The following is a 14,645-nucleotide window of genomic DNA, read 5'->3' as shown; positions in this document are numbered from 1 at the left end:
TGTAGGCTTAAAGACTTGCTCATTGTATACCTTTCACCTGCTACACTTGAGGCTGCAATGCAGTTAGCCATCAGGGTGGATAGAAGATTGAGAGACAGGCAGAATAAGGAGAAGGCTTCAATTCTGCTGGATCTTGTCTCTCAAGAGACCCCCGTGGACTACAGGGAAAGGATGCAACTTGGCGCAATGTCCTCTCGTTCCCAGGAAAGGGAGAGAAGGTTCTCTGAGGGGCTCTGTCTTTATTGTGGTAAGACTGGCCATTTTATCAAGCAATGAAGGTCGCATAAATCAGGAAAAAAAAAAGGGCTCAGAGTAACCCTCCCGTTCGTATTGCATTTTTACTGTCCGCTGGAGTTTCTTTTTCTGGTAGTTCTATCTGTCATGGTCATACTATGGATTTTCAAGTGATGGTGGACTGTGGGTCTGCACTGAATTTGATCGATCAACAATTTCTTGACAAGTATAAGATTGAGTCTGTACCTTTATTATCCCCTTTTCCTGTAGTGACGATTGATAACACTCTGCTTGAGCATGGGTGCGTTTCCTGAAAAGTCACCGGGTTTCCACTCACTGTGAATATGGAACACCAGGAATCTTTAGATTTGTTTGTACTTGATAAATTGCCTTTTCCAGTTGTCCTGGGGTTACCCTGGTTAAAATTGCACAATCCTGTACTGGACTGGTCATCAAATACTATAAGATCCTGGAGTCTGGGGTGTTATGGGAAATGTTGTGATGTACACATCGCTGCTGTGGTGAAAAATGAGCTACCTGAACCCATCCAGGAATTCTGGAAAGTCACAAGCTCTACCACTGCACAGAGATTACGATTGCGCTATTGAGTTAGTCCCAGGTGCTACTCTCCCTAAGAGTCGTTTATTTAATCTGACGATCCCCGAGAGGGAGGCCTTAAAGGAATACCTGCAGACTGGTCTTGCTGCAGGTCATATAAGACCCTCCAAGTCCCCAGTTGCTGTGGGATTCTTCAAAAAGAAAGATGGGGGTCTTAGGCCGTGTTTGGGTTTCAGGGAGGTTAACAAGACCACTGTGCGCAATCCTTACCCCTTGCCGCTAATTCCGGATTTGTTTAACCAAGTGGTTCTCCAAGATTGATCTCCGTGGGGCATATAATTTGCTGTGGATCAAAGATGGTGATGAATGGAAGGCAGCCTTTAATACCCCAGAAGGTCATTTTGAGTGCCTAGTTAAGCCTTTCGGCCTTACAAATGCTCCGGTGTTCTTTCAAAATTTCATCAACGACATTCTGAGGCCGTTGATCGGTAGGAGTGTCATTGTTTATTTGGATGATATTTTGATCTACTCGCCCTATCTGGAGTCGCATTGGCAGAGAGTCCGCGAGGTTCTGCAGATTCTGAGAGAAAACTCACTCTTTGCTAAACTGGAGAAATGCGAGTTTGCAGTACAGAAAATTAGTGGTACAGAAAATTAGCTTTTTGGGGTACATTGTTTCCACTGATGGGTTTGAAATGGACCCAGTGAAGGTTCAGGCGGTATTGGAGTGGCCTAGACGTGAATGCTTGAAGTCAATTCAGAGATTCTTGGGGTTTGATAATTATTACAGAAAATTCATAAAGAATTTTTCTGTTATCGCCAAACCCCTTACTAATCTGATTAAGAAGGGTGCCAATACTGTCCAATGATCCCCTGAGGCTGTTAAGGCCTTTGAGCATCTCAAGGAGAAGTTTAGCTCTGCTCCAGTGTTGATCCAGACAGACGAGACTAAGCCCTTTCTGGTAGAGGTGGCTGCCTCATCAGTAGGAGTAGGGGCTGTTCTGTCACAGGAGGGAGAGGATGGGGTACATCCCTGTGCGTTCTTCTCTAAGAAATTTTCGGAGGCGGAGCTCAACTACAATGTTGGGAACCGAGAATTGCTGGCTATTAAGCTTGCGTTTGAGCATTGGCAACATTTTTTGGAGGGCGCTAGACATCCTATACAAGTCTTCACTGATCATAAGAATCTGACCTATCTGGATGCTGCTAAACGTTTGAATGCTCGTCAAGCTAGGTGGGCATTGTTTTTTGCCCGGTTCCATTTCTCTGTGACATATATCACTGGGACAAAGAATGTTAAAGCTGATGCTTTGTCTCAAAGTTTCTCCCCAGCAGCCAATACTGAAAAGGAGGAATCTATTCTGCAGAAAGGGGTGGTGGTGGCAGCTTTAGGTTCTGAGTTGGAAAATAGCATTCTTAAAGCCCAGGATGCAGCACCAACCAACACTCTTTATGGGAAATTATTTGTGCCTATAGCCCTGAGGAGAGCTTTGTTTGCGGAATGTCTTGTTTGGCGGGTCATCCAGGGATTGCCGAGGCTAGAAAGTCGATCAGTGGGAATTTCTGGTGGCCAGGGTGGCTAAGAGAAATCGTCAAGTGGATGCGTCAGTGTACCATGTGTGCTAGGTCTAAAGATTCTCATTCCCCAGCGGCAGGGTTGCTGTGCCCATTAGAGATTCCTAGTTCCCCATGGACGCATCTTGCAATGGTCTCTAAGGGTTTTTCTCTCTTCTGGGTCGTGGTAGTGTTCTGGCTGCTGGTCTTTTTCCCCTGGTGCTGGGTTTGCTTTTGGTCAGGTGATTGTATCACCCTTTATTAGTCTGCACCTGTCTCCCATTCCTTGCTGGACAACAGTGTTAATCCACTTGAAGTCTGGCTTGGAGGCTTGCTTTGCTTTCTGTGTGTTTAATTAGTGCAGTTCTGGGACCTCTGGTTCTGCTAGTCTTAGTTTCTGTTTTCAGTTTGTTTCTGCAGCCTTCTTTGTGTTTTCTGTTAGGAGTTGCCCTGTTTTTGTACCCAGTCCTTATATCTTTCAAGTACCCCCTTCCCCCATCTATAGGTCTTTGCTTGAGATTAGCCTAAGATCATCAGTGGGTCTATTCACAAGGAATGGGTCGCCCACTCCATCGTAGGGCATCAGCCTAGTCGCAGTGCAGGGTCAGTTTTCCCCCTCCTACCCTAGTCCTGTGCTGCAGAACCGTAACACTGGGATACGGCTGGCTGTTACCTGTATGGAGCCTGCTCAGTTCCCTGCTCTGCTACGTAGCCGTGCATGTGTTGCTAGGTCTTTGCTCTGCTGCTTGACCATCCACATGTGCGGTCCCTGGTTGCCGCTGTGGAAGCTGTCTGCGGGTTGCGAGGTCATTTGCAGCTGGTGCATGACTTTCCACGTGTGTCTAGGCTTGCAGACGATGCCAGGTGCTCTAAACCTCAGTTCCTGCACTGACTGTGCTGCAATGGTTTCTGTGTGTGCTTAGGGCATGCGCGGCCACACCTCCCCTGCTTTCATCAGGGTTAGTGTGTGTACTTGAAATGCTGTCCCCAGCCAATTGCTGAGGGGCAGCTCCTATATAAACTTCCCATTCCCTGTTGGACGGGGCCAGAGCTACTCACAAAGCTCCTGAACCTTGCCATGTGTATTTTGTGTCTGTGTCCCTGCACCTCTCCTGTCTATGTTTTGGTATCAAAGTCCCTGCCTTGATTCCTGCTTTGTCCTTTTCCTGCGCCCTTCCCTGGAGGCAGTATATCCAGGCCTGAATCCTTAATCCTGTACCTGTCCTGTACCTGACCCTGTCTGAACTGTGTCTGCTGTTATGTTCCTGGAATCCCTCTGTGTTTGGAGCCTTGCACCCAGTGACTGAGTCTTTTGTAACCGGTGATCCTGCTGAGCATCTACTACCCTGTGCTCTGACTACCATGCAGTGCTAGCTCCATGCAGGCCCAGCAATCCTGCAGTTCTAGCACCATCACGGCTTGAGTTCCTTCCTAGGTCTGATGCCTGGAGCCTGACGACCGCATTCTGGAACCTGATGACCGCTGCCTGGAGCTTGATGACAGCATTGGTGCCTTTAGGTCGTGTCAGATATCTGGAACTGAGCGACTCCTGTCTGATGTCTGCCAGTGACTCTGATGTCCTGTGGTTGATCCTGATCTCCTTCTATGTCCTGATGTCCTGTGTACTGATGTCCTTATGTACCCTTATGTCCTGCCTGTGTCCCGATGTCCCGCCTATCTGTGCCTCGGTGATCCATTGGTACCTTGGGGTCCACTGGGTGGTACCCTTCTGGGAGGTGTGGAATCGGGAGCCTGGCATAGCCCTGTTTCGTCTATGTACTGTGTGACTTTATTTTAGTAAACTTTACGTTCTTTATACTTGAAGTTGTGTGGTGTTAGCGAGTCCTACGTGTCTTTTTTGTACACATGCTCAGCTGCCACATGCTCAGCTGCTGTGGTATAGAGGGTCCATATTGCGTCCCCGGGGGACGCCCGCCCCTTGCCATCGGCGTGGAGGTGCCTGCTGGGCTGCGTCCGTGGCCACAATTGTGACAGGTTGAAAGCAATGCTAAAGTTGAAAAATGGCATCAAAAACGCTACGTGTGAACATTGCCCAAGTGATGGAGAAACATTTTTGTTTCGGGTTATTAATTTAGCCATAGATACAAATCATTACCCTGAAAAGAATATTCCTTAACATATTTCCCAGGAAAATCCATTTGGTTTCGTTTTTGTATGTTTTATTGTGCGCCTGTAAAAGTAGCGTAAGACTCTGACAACATTGTTCAGAGCTGTGACCTGGGAGTCAGAAATGCTTCCAGGGGTATTCCCCATGATGTTCCCATGTCATTTGAGCACTGTTCCCATTGATTTCAGATACTTAGACCCTAAAAGTACCCCTGGGAGGGTTGCGGCAAAAATGCTTGGTTTTCCCATAGACTTACATTGAGCTCGTTGCTTGGGTTGAGCACCCGAGCATTCCAATTTGCTCGACCCAAGCAACGAGCACCCGAGCATTTTAGTGCTCGCTCATTACTAGTGAAGACACAAAAGCTCCTCACAATGCATGGAGGTCTCCACCCTAAGTCTAGCACCTAAAGATTGTATACCAACAGTAATATATCAGAAACATGGCACCAAAAGATGAAATGCTGAGAGAAAACCTAAGGCGGCAACAACAGATCTGGAAGGAAGAACAGGAATATGAAGCACCATGGTGTAAGGGAGGGCCAGAACCGTATTCATAACCTGTATTCTGGTGGCAGCTGCGTCCAGCCCTTCCCCTACATGAAACAATATGCTCCTCGGCATACCTGCTCCTCAAGATCCATTTTCACCCGGGCATTTCCCATTCCATAATGGTCCTTCTTCTAGGTGACCCTCTTCAATGGAGACACAGTCTGAGACAACTTTAGCACATTCTTTACTTAGGATTTCGCACATTACACCCACAGTTGGTACATCATAACATTTGTTTGCTTCCTGATCTTTCCCTTGCTTGTTGTCACTTCTGTGCAGTACACGTCCGGACCATACTAGACTGCTTCCCAGTTCCTAACAAGTCTAACCTCACTACAATGACATTTCCTTCAGCCTGCTTCACCCCAGACATGAATTCATCAATCACTACGTTTGGTGACCCCCGGTGAAGCATCCGGCCCATCTGTGCCGATCTCGTCGAAGTGCCATCTCCTTTCATCTCCTTAGTCCAGCGAACTTCTGCCCTAAAAGCATTGGCCCTGGCGGTAAGATGCCACATCTTCCTTTTCCTGTTCTGACCCACTGCTAAGACCTGCAGTGGCCATGGATAACGTGGGCAATAATGACAACGTTACATGACTGCCAAGCTGTTTGGTATCAAATACCGGGCACACTTAAGGATTTTTGGTGCAAATAAATCTGAATTTTAATACATACAGTAGCCACTAGTTACAAACGTTTCGGTCATGATAGACCTTCAGCAGTGTACTAGGGTTAATTTCTAGATGCCAGTGTGAGTAAATCACAAATAGTAGCCAAAAATCAGGTAAAGAGTGTAGCCCGGAACATAGGTGGTCAGTGACCTGCAAACAGGTATGCCAAAATAGGTATATGCCGGGTATGTTATGTCACGGTATCTACTGCAAGGTCTATCACGACCGAAATGTTTGTAACTAGTGGCTACTGTATGTATTAAAATTCAGATTTTTTTGCATCAAAAATCCTTGAGTGTGCCCGGTATGTGATACTTGGTTATAGGGTTTGGGAACCTACTGTGTGGCACCTCCCCATTTGGCTGTGCTAACATTTATTCCTATGCCAAGCTGTCTGGGCCTATAGCCCATGTGGACACTTGGGTGCCCTGGCCCCATCTGGCTAAACCACCCTTCAGCACTAACCTTAGCTCTTGGCAGCCCCTACTACAATTAACCCTCTAAGAACCTACTATCAGGCCCCACTAGTATACCCCCACTTAGGTGCCCGCAACATAATTACAACTACCCAGTATATGAGGAAACTATATACTGAGAGTACCCTCTAATGTCCCAATAAAGGATGCACTAGCTTTTTCTCACTATACACATACAAAGCACACATAATATATATATATATATATATCATAGAATCGTAGAGTTGGAAGGGACCTCCTGGGCCATCTGGTCCAACCCCCTGCTCAAAGCAGGATTCGCTAAATCATCCCAGTCCGATGTCTGTCCAGCCTCTGTTTGAAGATTTCCATTGAAGGAGAACTCAACACTTCTCGTGGCAGCTTGTTCCACTCATTGATCACTCTAACTGTCAAAAAGTTTTTTCTAATATCTAATCTGTGTCTCCTCCCATTCAGTTTCATCCCATTGCTTCTAGTCTTTCCTTGTGCAAATGAGAATAAAGTTGATCCTTCTACAATGTGACAGCCCTTTAGATATTTGTAGACAGCTATTAAGTCTCCTCTCAGTCTTCTCTTTTGCAAACTAAACATTCCCAAATCCTGCAACCTTTCCTCATAAGACAGGGTTTGCAGACCGGTCACCATTCTGGTCGCTCTTTTCTGAACTTGCTCCAGTTTGTTGATGTCTTTTTTAAAATGTGGTGCCCAAAACTGGACACAATATTCCAGATGAGGTCTGACCAAAGAGGAGTAGAGGGAAATAATGACTTCACGTGATCTAGACTGTATGCTTCTGTTAATACATCCTAGAATTGCATTTGCCTTTTTTGCTGCTGCATCACACTGTCGACTCATATTCAGTCTGTGATCTATTAGTATACCCAAGTCTTTTTCACATGTGCTGTTGCTTAGCCCTATTCCTCCCATTCCGTATATACTTTTTTCATTTTTATTGCCCAGATGTAGTACTTTGCATTTTTCCCTGTTAAAAACCATTCTATTAGTTGCTGCCCACTTCTCCAGTTTATTTATATCTTTTTGAATCCTCTCTCTCTTCTCTAGTATTAGCTATCCCTCCTAGCTTTGTGTCATCAGCAAATTTAATCAGTTTACCCTCAATTCCTTCATCGTTGATAAAGATGTTGAACAATACAGGGCCCAGGACAGAGCCCTGTGGTACCCCACTTGAGACATTCTTCCAACTGGATGTGCAGCCATTTATGACCACTCTTTGGGTCCGATCACTAAGCCAGTTATGAATCCACCTAACAGTTGCCTTGTCCATTCCATACTTAGTCATTTTTTCAATAAGGATTGTATGAGATACTTTGTCAAATGCTTTGCTGAAGTCAAGATATACTATATCTACAGCATTTCCTTGATCCACCCAATCAGTGATTCCATCATAGAAGGAAATTAAGTTAGTCTGACATGACTTATTAGTTACAAACCCATGCTGACTTTGTTTAATCACTTCATTCTTATCCAGGTACTGACATACATGTTGTTTAATAATTTGTTCAAAGATCTTTCCTGGTATAGAAGTCAGACTCACCGGCCTATAGTTTCCTGGGTCCACCTTCTTCCCCTTTTTGAAGATAGGAACAACATTTGCTCTTCTCCAGTCTTCTGGGACTTCTCCTGTTCTCCAAGAATTTTCAAAGATTATGGAGAGGGGTTCAAAAATTTCTTCTGCTATCTCCTTCAGTACTCTGGGGTGTAATTCATCTGGACCTGGAGACTTGAATTCATTTAGGTTAGCTAAGTGTTTCCTCACTATCTTTCTGTTTATAGATATCCTGGATTCTTCTATTCCCTTAATAGGACAGTGAAGAACAGTTGATGTTACATTTCCTTTCTGAGAGAAAACAGATGCAAAATAGGAATTTAAAAGTTCGGCCTTCTCAACATCCTGTCTTACCATTTCATCATTTTCATCCTGTAAAAATCCTATAGCATCTTTGACTTTTCTTTTACTTTTGACATACCCCCAAAATCCTTTATTATTGCTTTTGACATCTCTTGCAAGCCTCAATTCATTGTCAGCTTTAGAAAATCTGATTTGTGCCCTGCAGGTTCTGCAGACAGCATTATATTCTTCTTTAGATATGCCTCCCTCTTTCCATTTTATAAACATTTTTTTCTTCCTTTTTAGCATGTGCTTAAGTTCTGTGTTCATCCATCCTGGCTTCCTTAAATGCTTCCTATTCTTCCCTCTTTTCAGAATTGTTAACATATATATATATATATATATATATATATATACAGCAATATAACACAAGAATACAAGGTAATATATACAGTTGCCTATACAATGGTAACATATTCAAGTGGCAATACCATAAGCAATGAGAGGTAACACATAATTATACATGTAGCAGTACCACAGGCAATAATCATAAAAACACTTTTGTAAACATTAGAAACTGGAAGACACTCAGAGGGAAGGGAGCATGAAAGACATTATATCATACTCCCCTTACATTCTTCCTTTCCTTGAATTTGGTCATCGTCAACCAAAGCATGATACAAAAACCACAATGAAAAAAAAATGCAAGAGACCCACAAGTCATTTAGCTTAACGTAAGTCGTGTCCAGTACACACTGCAGTCCATGGCTCACAAATAAAACTACAGGTTCCACTCTTCCAGGGTTGTAATGATCGGCAGTCCTATGAGAGATGCTCCCCCTTTCCTTGAAGGAAGCACAGACCTTCCAGAGGCCTCCAATTGAAGAGAATGTCTCTCCTATTTCAAGCAGAATGGGCGCAACTAGCACAACAAAACAAAAAGAGTCCATAGGCTCCAGGTATAATGCCTAGCTCGCAGTCCTCTAGGCCATAACTATGTACCACCTACAACGCTCATCTTCAGCATTGTTAAAGGATGCAACAGCCATGTGGCTCTTCACTGGCCAACATGTCAGCGCCTTTCCAGCTCTTCAGCCTTCTGGATCCAATCCCGAAGGACGCAGACATACCCGGCATGTTTCTTCCATCCCACTCCCAGTGGGGTCTGCCTCCAGCCGCTTCTTCCCTCCAGCCGCTTCTTGGAGGGGCGAGGTCTCCTCCTCTTCATCTGCTCCCACTAGTGGCAGATCCGGCCATATTGACAGACATGATTTGGTGCCAAAGATTGACAGCAATGCCCACGAAGGACGCGGTTCTCGTTGTTTACTTCTCCTTTTCTGTCTTTTCCTGCCATTCTCACCACCGCCATCTTAGTTACAGTGAAGGTGTTAGTTTTTCCTCTCTAATCAGTCAAATCCGATGCAATAGTCAAGTCCGGTGTGGACAAACAGTAGTAGATAAATTCAGCTTTTCTTTATCAACAGAAACTTCTGGCTCCTTCTACTGGTCACCTTCCAGGGGGATAGCCATCGTACATACATTTTCATAATCTTTTCCAGCTGATTCTTCACATGGCATGACAACCGCATCCTACCAAGCTTCAGCATCCTGCCAAACTTCAAACTTCTTTCTCAAGTTCATCACTATTAGCATTCCCTTGCTGCACGGTGTCGACATCCTGCCGACTACGCCAAGTGTAAGGGAGAGCCAGAACCGTAGTTTTGACCTGTATACTGGTGGCAGCTGCATCCAGCCCTTCCCCTACATGAAACAATACTATGCTCCTCGGCATACCTCCATCTCCAGATCCATCTTCACCCGGGAACTTCCCAGGCCATAACAGCCCCTCTTCTAGGCGACCCTCATCAATGGAGACACAGTCTGAGACAACTTTAACACTTTCTTTACTTAGGATTTCGCACGTTACATCCACAGTTGGTACATCATAACATTTGTTTGCTTCCTGATCTTTCCTTGCTTGTTGTCACTTCTGTGCAGTACACACCCGGACTGGACCGTACTACACTGCTTCCCAATTCCTAACAGGTCGGACCTCACTACAATGACATTTCCTTCAGCCTGCTTCACCCCAGACATGAATTCATCAATCACTACGTTTGGTGTCCCCCAATGAAGCATCCGACCCATCTGTACCGATCTCGTCGAAGTGCCAACTCCTTTCATCTCCTTAGTCCAGCCATCTTCTGCCCTAATAGCATTGGCCCAGGCGCTAAGATGCCAAATCTTCCTTTTCCTGTTCTGACCCACTGCTAAGACCTGCAGTGGCCGTGGATAACATGGGCAATAACGACTTAACGTTACGTGACTGCCAAGCTGTCCGGGCCTATAGCCCATGTGGACATTTGGGCACCCTGGCCCCATCTGACTAAACCACCCTTCAGCGCTAACTTTAACTCTTGGCAGCCCCTCTTACAATTAACCCTCTAAGAACTATATACTAAGAGTGCCCTCCTCTAATGTCCCAATGAAGGATGCACTAGCTTTCCCTGACTATACATGTACAAAGCGCACATAATATTTATACAGCATTATAACACAAGAATTCAAGGTAATATATACAGTTGTCTACACAATGGTAACACATTCAAGTGGCAATACCATAAGCAATGAAAGGTAATACATAATTATACATGTAGCAGTACCGCAGGCAATAATCGTAAAAACACTTTTGTAAACATTAGAAACTGGAATACACTCAGAGGGAAGGGAGCATGAAAGACATTATATCTTACCCCATTACAATGGCATGACAAGCCATTGCATGGGATGTACCATCGACAGATAATGGAGGAGGCTGACATTGAGAAATCCTACCAATGGCTCCAAGACAGCACTGAGGCAATAATCATAGTGGCACAAAAGCAAGCACTAAGTACCAGATCCATAGAAGCAGGAATCTACCATACAAGACAAGACACAAGATGCAGACTATGCAAAGAAACCTCAGAAACAGTCCAACACATAGTGGCAGGATGCAAAATGCAAGCAGGAACAGTGTATACTGAATGCCACAACCAAGTAGCGGAAATTTTATACAGGAACTGCACAGCATATGCGATAAGTCCCCCTAAGTCCAGGTGGGAGACTCCAGAAAAAGTGGTGGAGAATGAAAGAGCTAAGATCCTGTGGGACTTCAAGATCCTGACGGATACGCTGGTGTTGGCTAACCAACCAGACATTGTGATAGCAGAAAAGGATCAAAAGACAGCAATGATAATAGATGTGGCAGTGCCATGTGACAGCAACATCTGAAAGAAGGAATATGAGAAGCTGGAGAAGATGTGGAAGGTGAAGGCAACAGTGATTCCAGTGGTGATAGGAGCACTTGGAGTAGTGACCCCTAAGTTGGGAAAATGGCTACAACAGATCCCAGTAGCAACATCTGAACACTCTGTCCAGAAAAGCGCAATACTGGGAACAACTAAGATTCTGCGCAGAACCCTCAAACTCCCAGGCCTCTGGTAGAGGACCCAAAAATGATAAAGAACAAAAAATACCACCCCCCATTGGGGGGGAGTGAGAAGGAAGTTTTTATAAACTCACTTGTGGAGCGGATCAGACAACAAAAACAGGATGAGTACATATCACAGGCAGGAATAAACATTGTTTACTGTACTGTGTTCATACTGCCATGATGTAGGGCTTTTCACTAACTCTCAGCTTTTGATCTGATGCTGGCAGGAAGCTGAGAAGGACATTCCGAGAATACGGAGGATGCACAGCAAAGTAAATGTAAGTAATGCTAAGCATCTTCCATTTACTTCATGGACGGGTTGCAGAAAAAGGCTTGCCTTAGGCAAGTGGTCAGTTTGCCCCCACTAATGCTGGCCCTGCATCTGAGCATAAAGTTTGATTATTTATATCAACCAATAAATCAACTGAAAGACATTCTAGCAAAATATGTGTGTGCATATAAAAGATCAGGTGTTTTGGCAGCAGTGGAGATGAACAGCACTGAACACTTGCTCAAGCAATGAAAACTGATGGTGTTGGTGTCAATGGTAAAATCATCCTACTGTGAATGAATCAAGTAATTACACCCTATTATTGATCCTTACTATTACATTTGCAGGAATTGTGACCTGCATTTGATTCTGTGGAGGCTACAATACCAGTTCCTGGTTGTAGTAATGCATCGCTGTGGCTCGGAAAATTTACCATGTGAGCAATGAAAGATAAGTGCTTCTGCACATGAGAGCACAGAGCAGACACCACATTTTTGCAAGAAATAATAGCCACTGAGTATTTTATTGCAAAGAATAGCACACACCATCATTTCTCACAAGGTGCTGGACTCTCCTAACTAGAACGGCTTTGACTGCATCACAAGAAAACTTAGCCAGGGAGTTGAGAAGGTACAGAAAGAAATGATTGGAAATGTTCATCTTCTTCCTCAACATACAATCAAGAATACATAACTGGCAGCTGACTTTTTTAAAAACTAAGTAACCATTTTTTCATAGAGAACATAAGTCTTTAAATACATCAAGAGAAAGTATGTTCTAAAGAATATGAAAATCAGTTGTTAGACCTGTGCAGGAACATAGCATTTTACACAGGTGACAAAAAAATCAGGTAATAACATTATGTAATAGATTATTTTTTCATTTGGCAATCGATTATGCAAAAAACAAAAGATTCGTTATGCTTTAATGGTTGTCTAATATTAAATTGCTCATGCATGTGGTACTTAAGGCACTTTAACTTAATCTGATCTAAAGCATGCTTTCCATTCAGTGATCTAGAAATCAATGATCAAAGATGGTAGAAAATAAACAAAATGAATAAGTAAAAAAATAGGAATACCTGTTCATTTGCAGAATGGGAATACTGTGTCCTTTTATTGCGCTTGGTCTTGTTAGTTGGCCTCAAGTTCGATACTAAATGGGATATTCCTCTGGGTTGTGCCTTAGAACTGTCTTCATCTTGACTAATACTACTTTCAGCAGAAGACATCATAAAGACTTAGTTCTAAAGATGAAAGTGGAGTTTTCTACATCTAGAGAGAAAAAGAATAGTTCATATTTGTAGTAATCAAGATCCCGAAAAGACACATTACTGGAATAATAAAGCACAGATGGTTGAAAAGCCAGAGTGTCAAATCAAAAACTTTCAAATGCTTTTGCTTTTCACAAAAACAACAGTGCAAGAAAAAAAATTGTCTATACGTTACCAAATAAATTTTGTGTACACTTTAAATGAATATGTGTTAGTCAATATCATTTTTAATCTACATTTGGATTATGTGCAGCCTGTATACGGTCATTACAGAAAATGTAGGCTCTTTTTGTGATGCAAGTCACTTCTCATGGCCAAGTCATGAGTCAGAATAGTCAAGGAGTGCAAGGCCAGAAGCCAGGATGGTACGTCATAAACAGAAGGAAGAGACGAAAACATGGTCAGGCAACGTTCTGAGGTCAGAATACCAGGAGGATAACGGATCAGAGCAGAAGGGGTTAAACAGAAGGATAGTCAAAACACAGTCCAAGGTCAGGCAACAAAAGATCAAGCATAAAGAACTCACGGCATAGGGAATACAAACCTCACTAGCTAAATGTACGTCTGGCAGACGTCTGGGAGAAACGGCTTAGTTAAGCTGCATGGCAATCACCTGGGATAATGAACATTTGGAGACAGACGTCTCCCAGTCTCATATTGGATAGTCGAACTGTCAGTCAACACACTGGCAGCTCAGCATGCCCCTGTGCCAGATGGGACGGCCGAGTTTTCAGTAACTGCATCCCAGACACACTGAGGGGTGGAACTGTCACACTTTTGAAATTGTTCCAGAAAATTAAGCATTTCTACCAGAAACGTATTGCTTTTGTTAAAAATATGTTTATTTCCTTTGTATGTATGGGAACAAATAAAACAGAGGAAAAAAAAGACAAATTGGACATTATTTTACACAAAAAAAGCAAAATGGGCTCATTCAAACTTTCCCGTGGCAAGTAACATATGTGGCCAATTTGAAAATCAGACCTGAAACCAGACAATGGGAGAAGTTGGCTCAGTCTTTGCATTGTGTGTCTGTGTGTGTTACACTAAACATGGAAAGCAGAAAGAGGAGAACGGAACTGTCTGAAGACATGAGAACCAAAATTGTTGAAAAATATCAATAATCTCAAGAGATCTTGATGTTCCTTTGTCCACGGTGAGCAGCATAATCAAGAAGATTTCAACCCATGGCACTGTAGCTAATATCCCTGGATGTGGACAGCAGAGAAAACATGATGAAGGTTGCAAGATAGTCTGGATGGTGGATGAGCAGCCACAATCAAGTTACAAAGACATTCAAGCTGTCCTGCAAGCTCAGGGTGCATCAGTGTCAGCGCAAACTATCCGTTGACATTTGAATGAAATGAAACCTTATGGCAGGAGACCCAGGGGGACACACTGCTGACACAATGACATAAAAAAGCTAGAATGCAGTTTGCCAAAATGTACATGAATAAGTCAAAATGCTTCTGGGAAAGCATCTTGTGCACATATGAGACTAAAATAGAGTTTTTTGGGATAGCACATCTACTGTTTACCAAAATTGGAATGAGGTACCTACAGTCAAATATTGTGGAGGTTTAATTAAGTTTTGGGGTTGCTTTGCTGCTTCTTGCACTGGGT

General features: G+C 43.6%; 1 protein-coding gene across 1 annotated transcript in view; it reads right to left on the bottom strand.

The window, feature by feature from the left end:
• The window catches only part of TRPM2 (transient receptor potential cation channel subfamily M member 2), a 1,217,227-nt gene that overhangs the window by 1,169,281 nt on the left and 33,301 nt on the right, over positions 1-14,645 (bottom strand). Inside the window, exon 3 of the mRNA XM_073558209.1 lies at positions 12,831-13,023. Within this exon, the coding sequence (XP_073414310.1) occupies positions 12,831-12,983 (153 nt within the window). The 5' untranslated portion in view covers positions 12,984-13,023. The remainder of the gene's footprint in view (positions 1-12,830; positions 13,024-14,645) is intronic.

This window comes from Dendrobates tinctorius, unplaced genomic scaffold (assembly GCF_039654945.1).
Source record: "Dendrobates tinctorius isolate UK_male_01 unplaced genomic scaffold, ASM3965494v1 ptg000254l, whole genome shotgun sequence".
Classification (NCBI taxonomy): domain Eukaryota; kingdom Metazoa; phylum Chordata; class Amphibia; order Anura; family Dendrobatidae; genus Dendrobates; species Dendrobates tinctorius.
The sequence above is the reverse complement of the archived record's forward strand: the minus strand, read 5'-3'. Positions and strand labels throughout refer to the sequence as shown.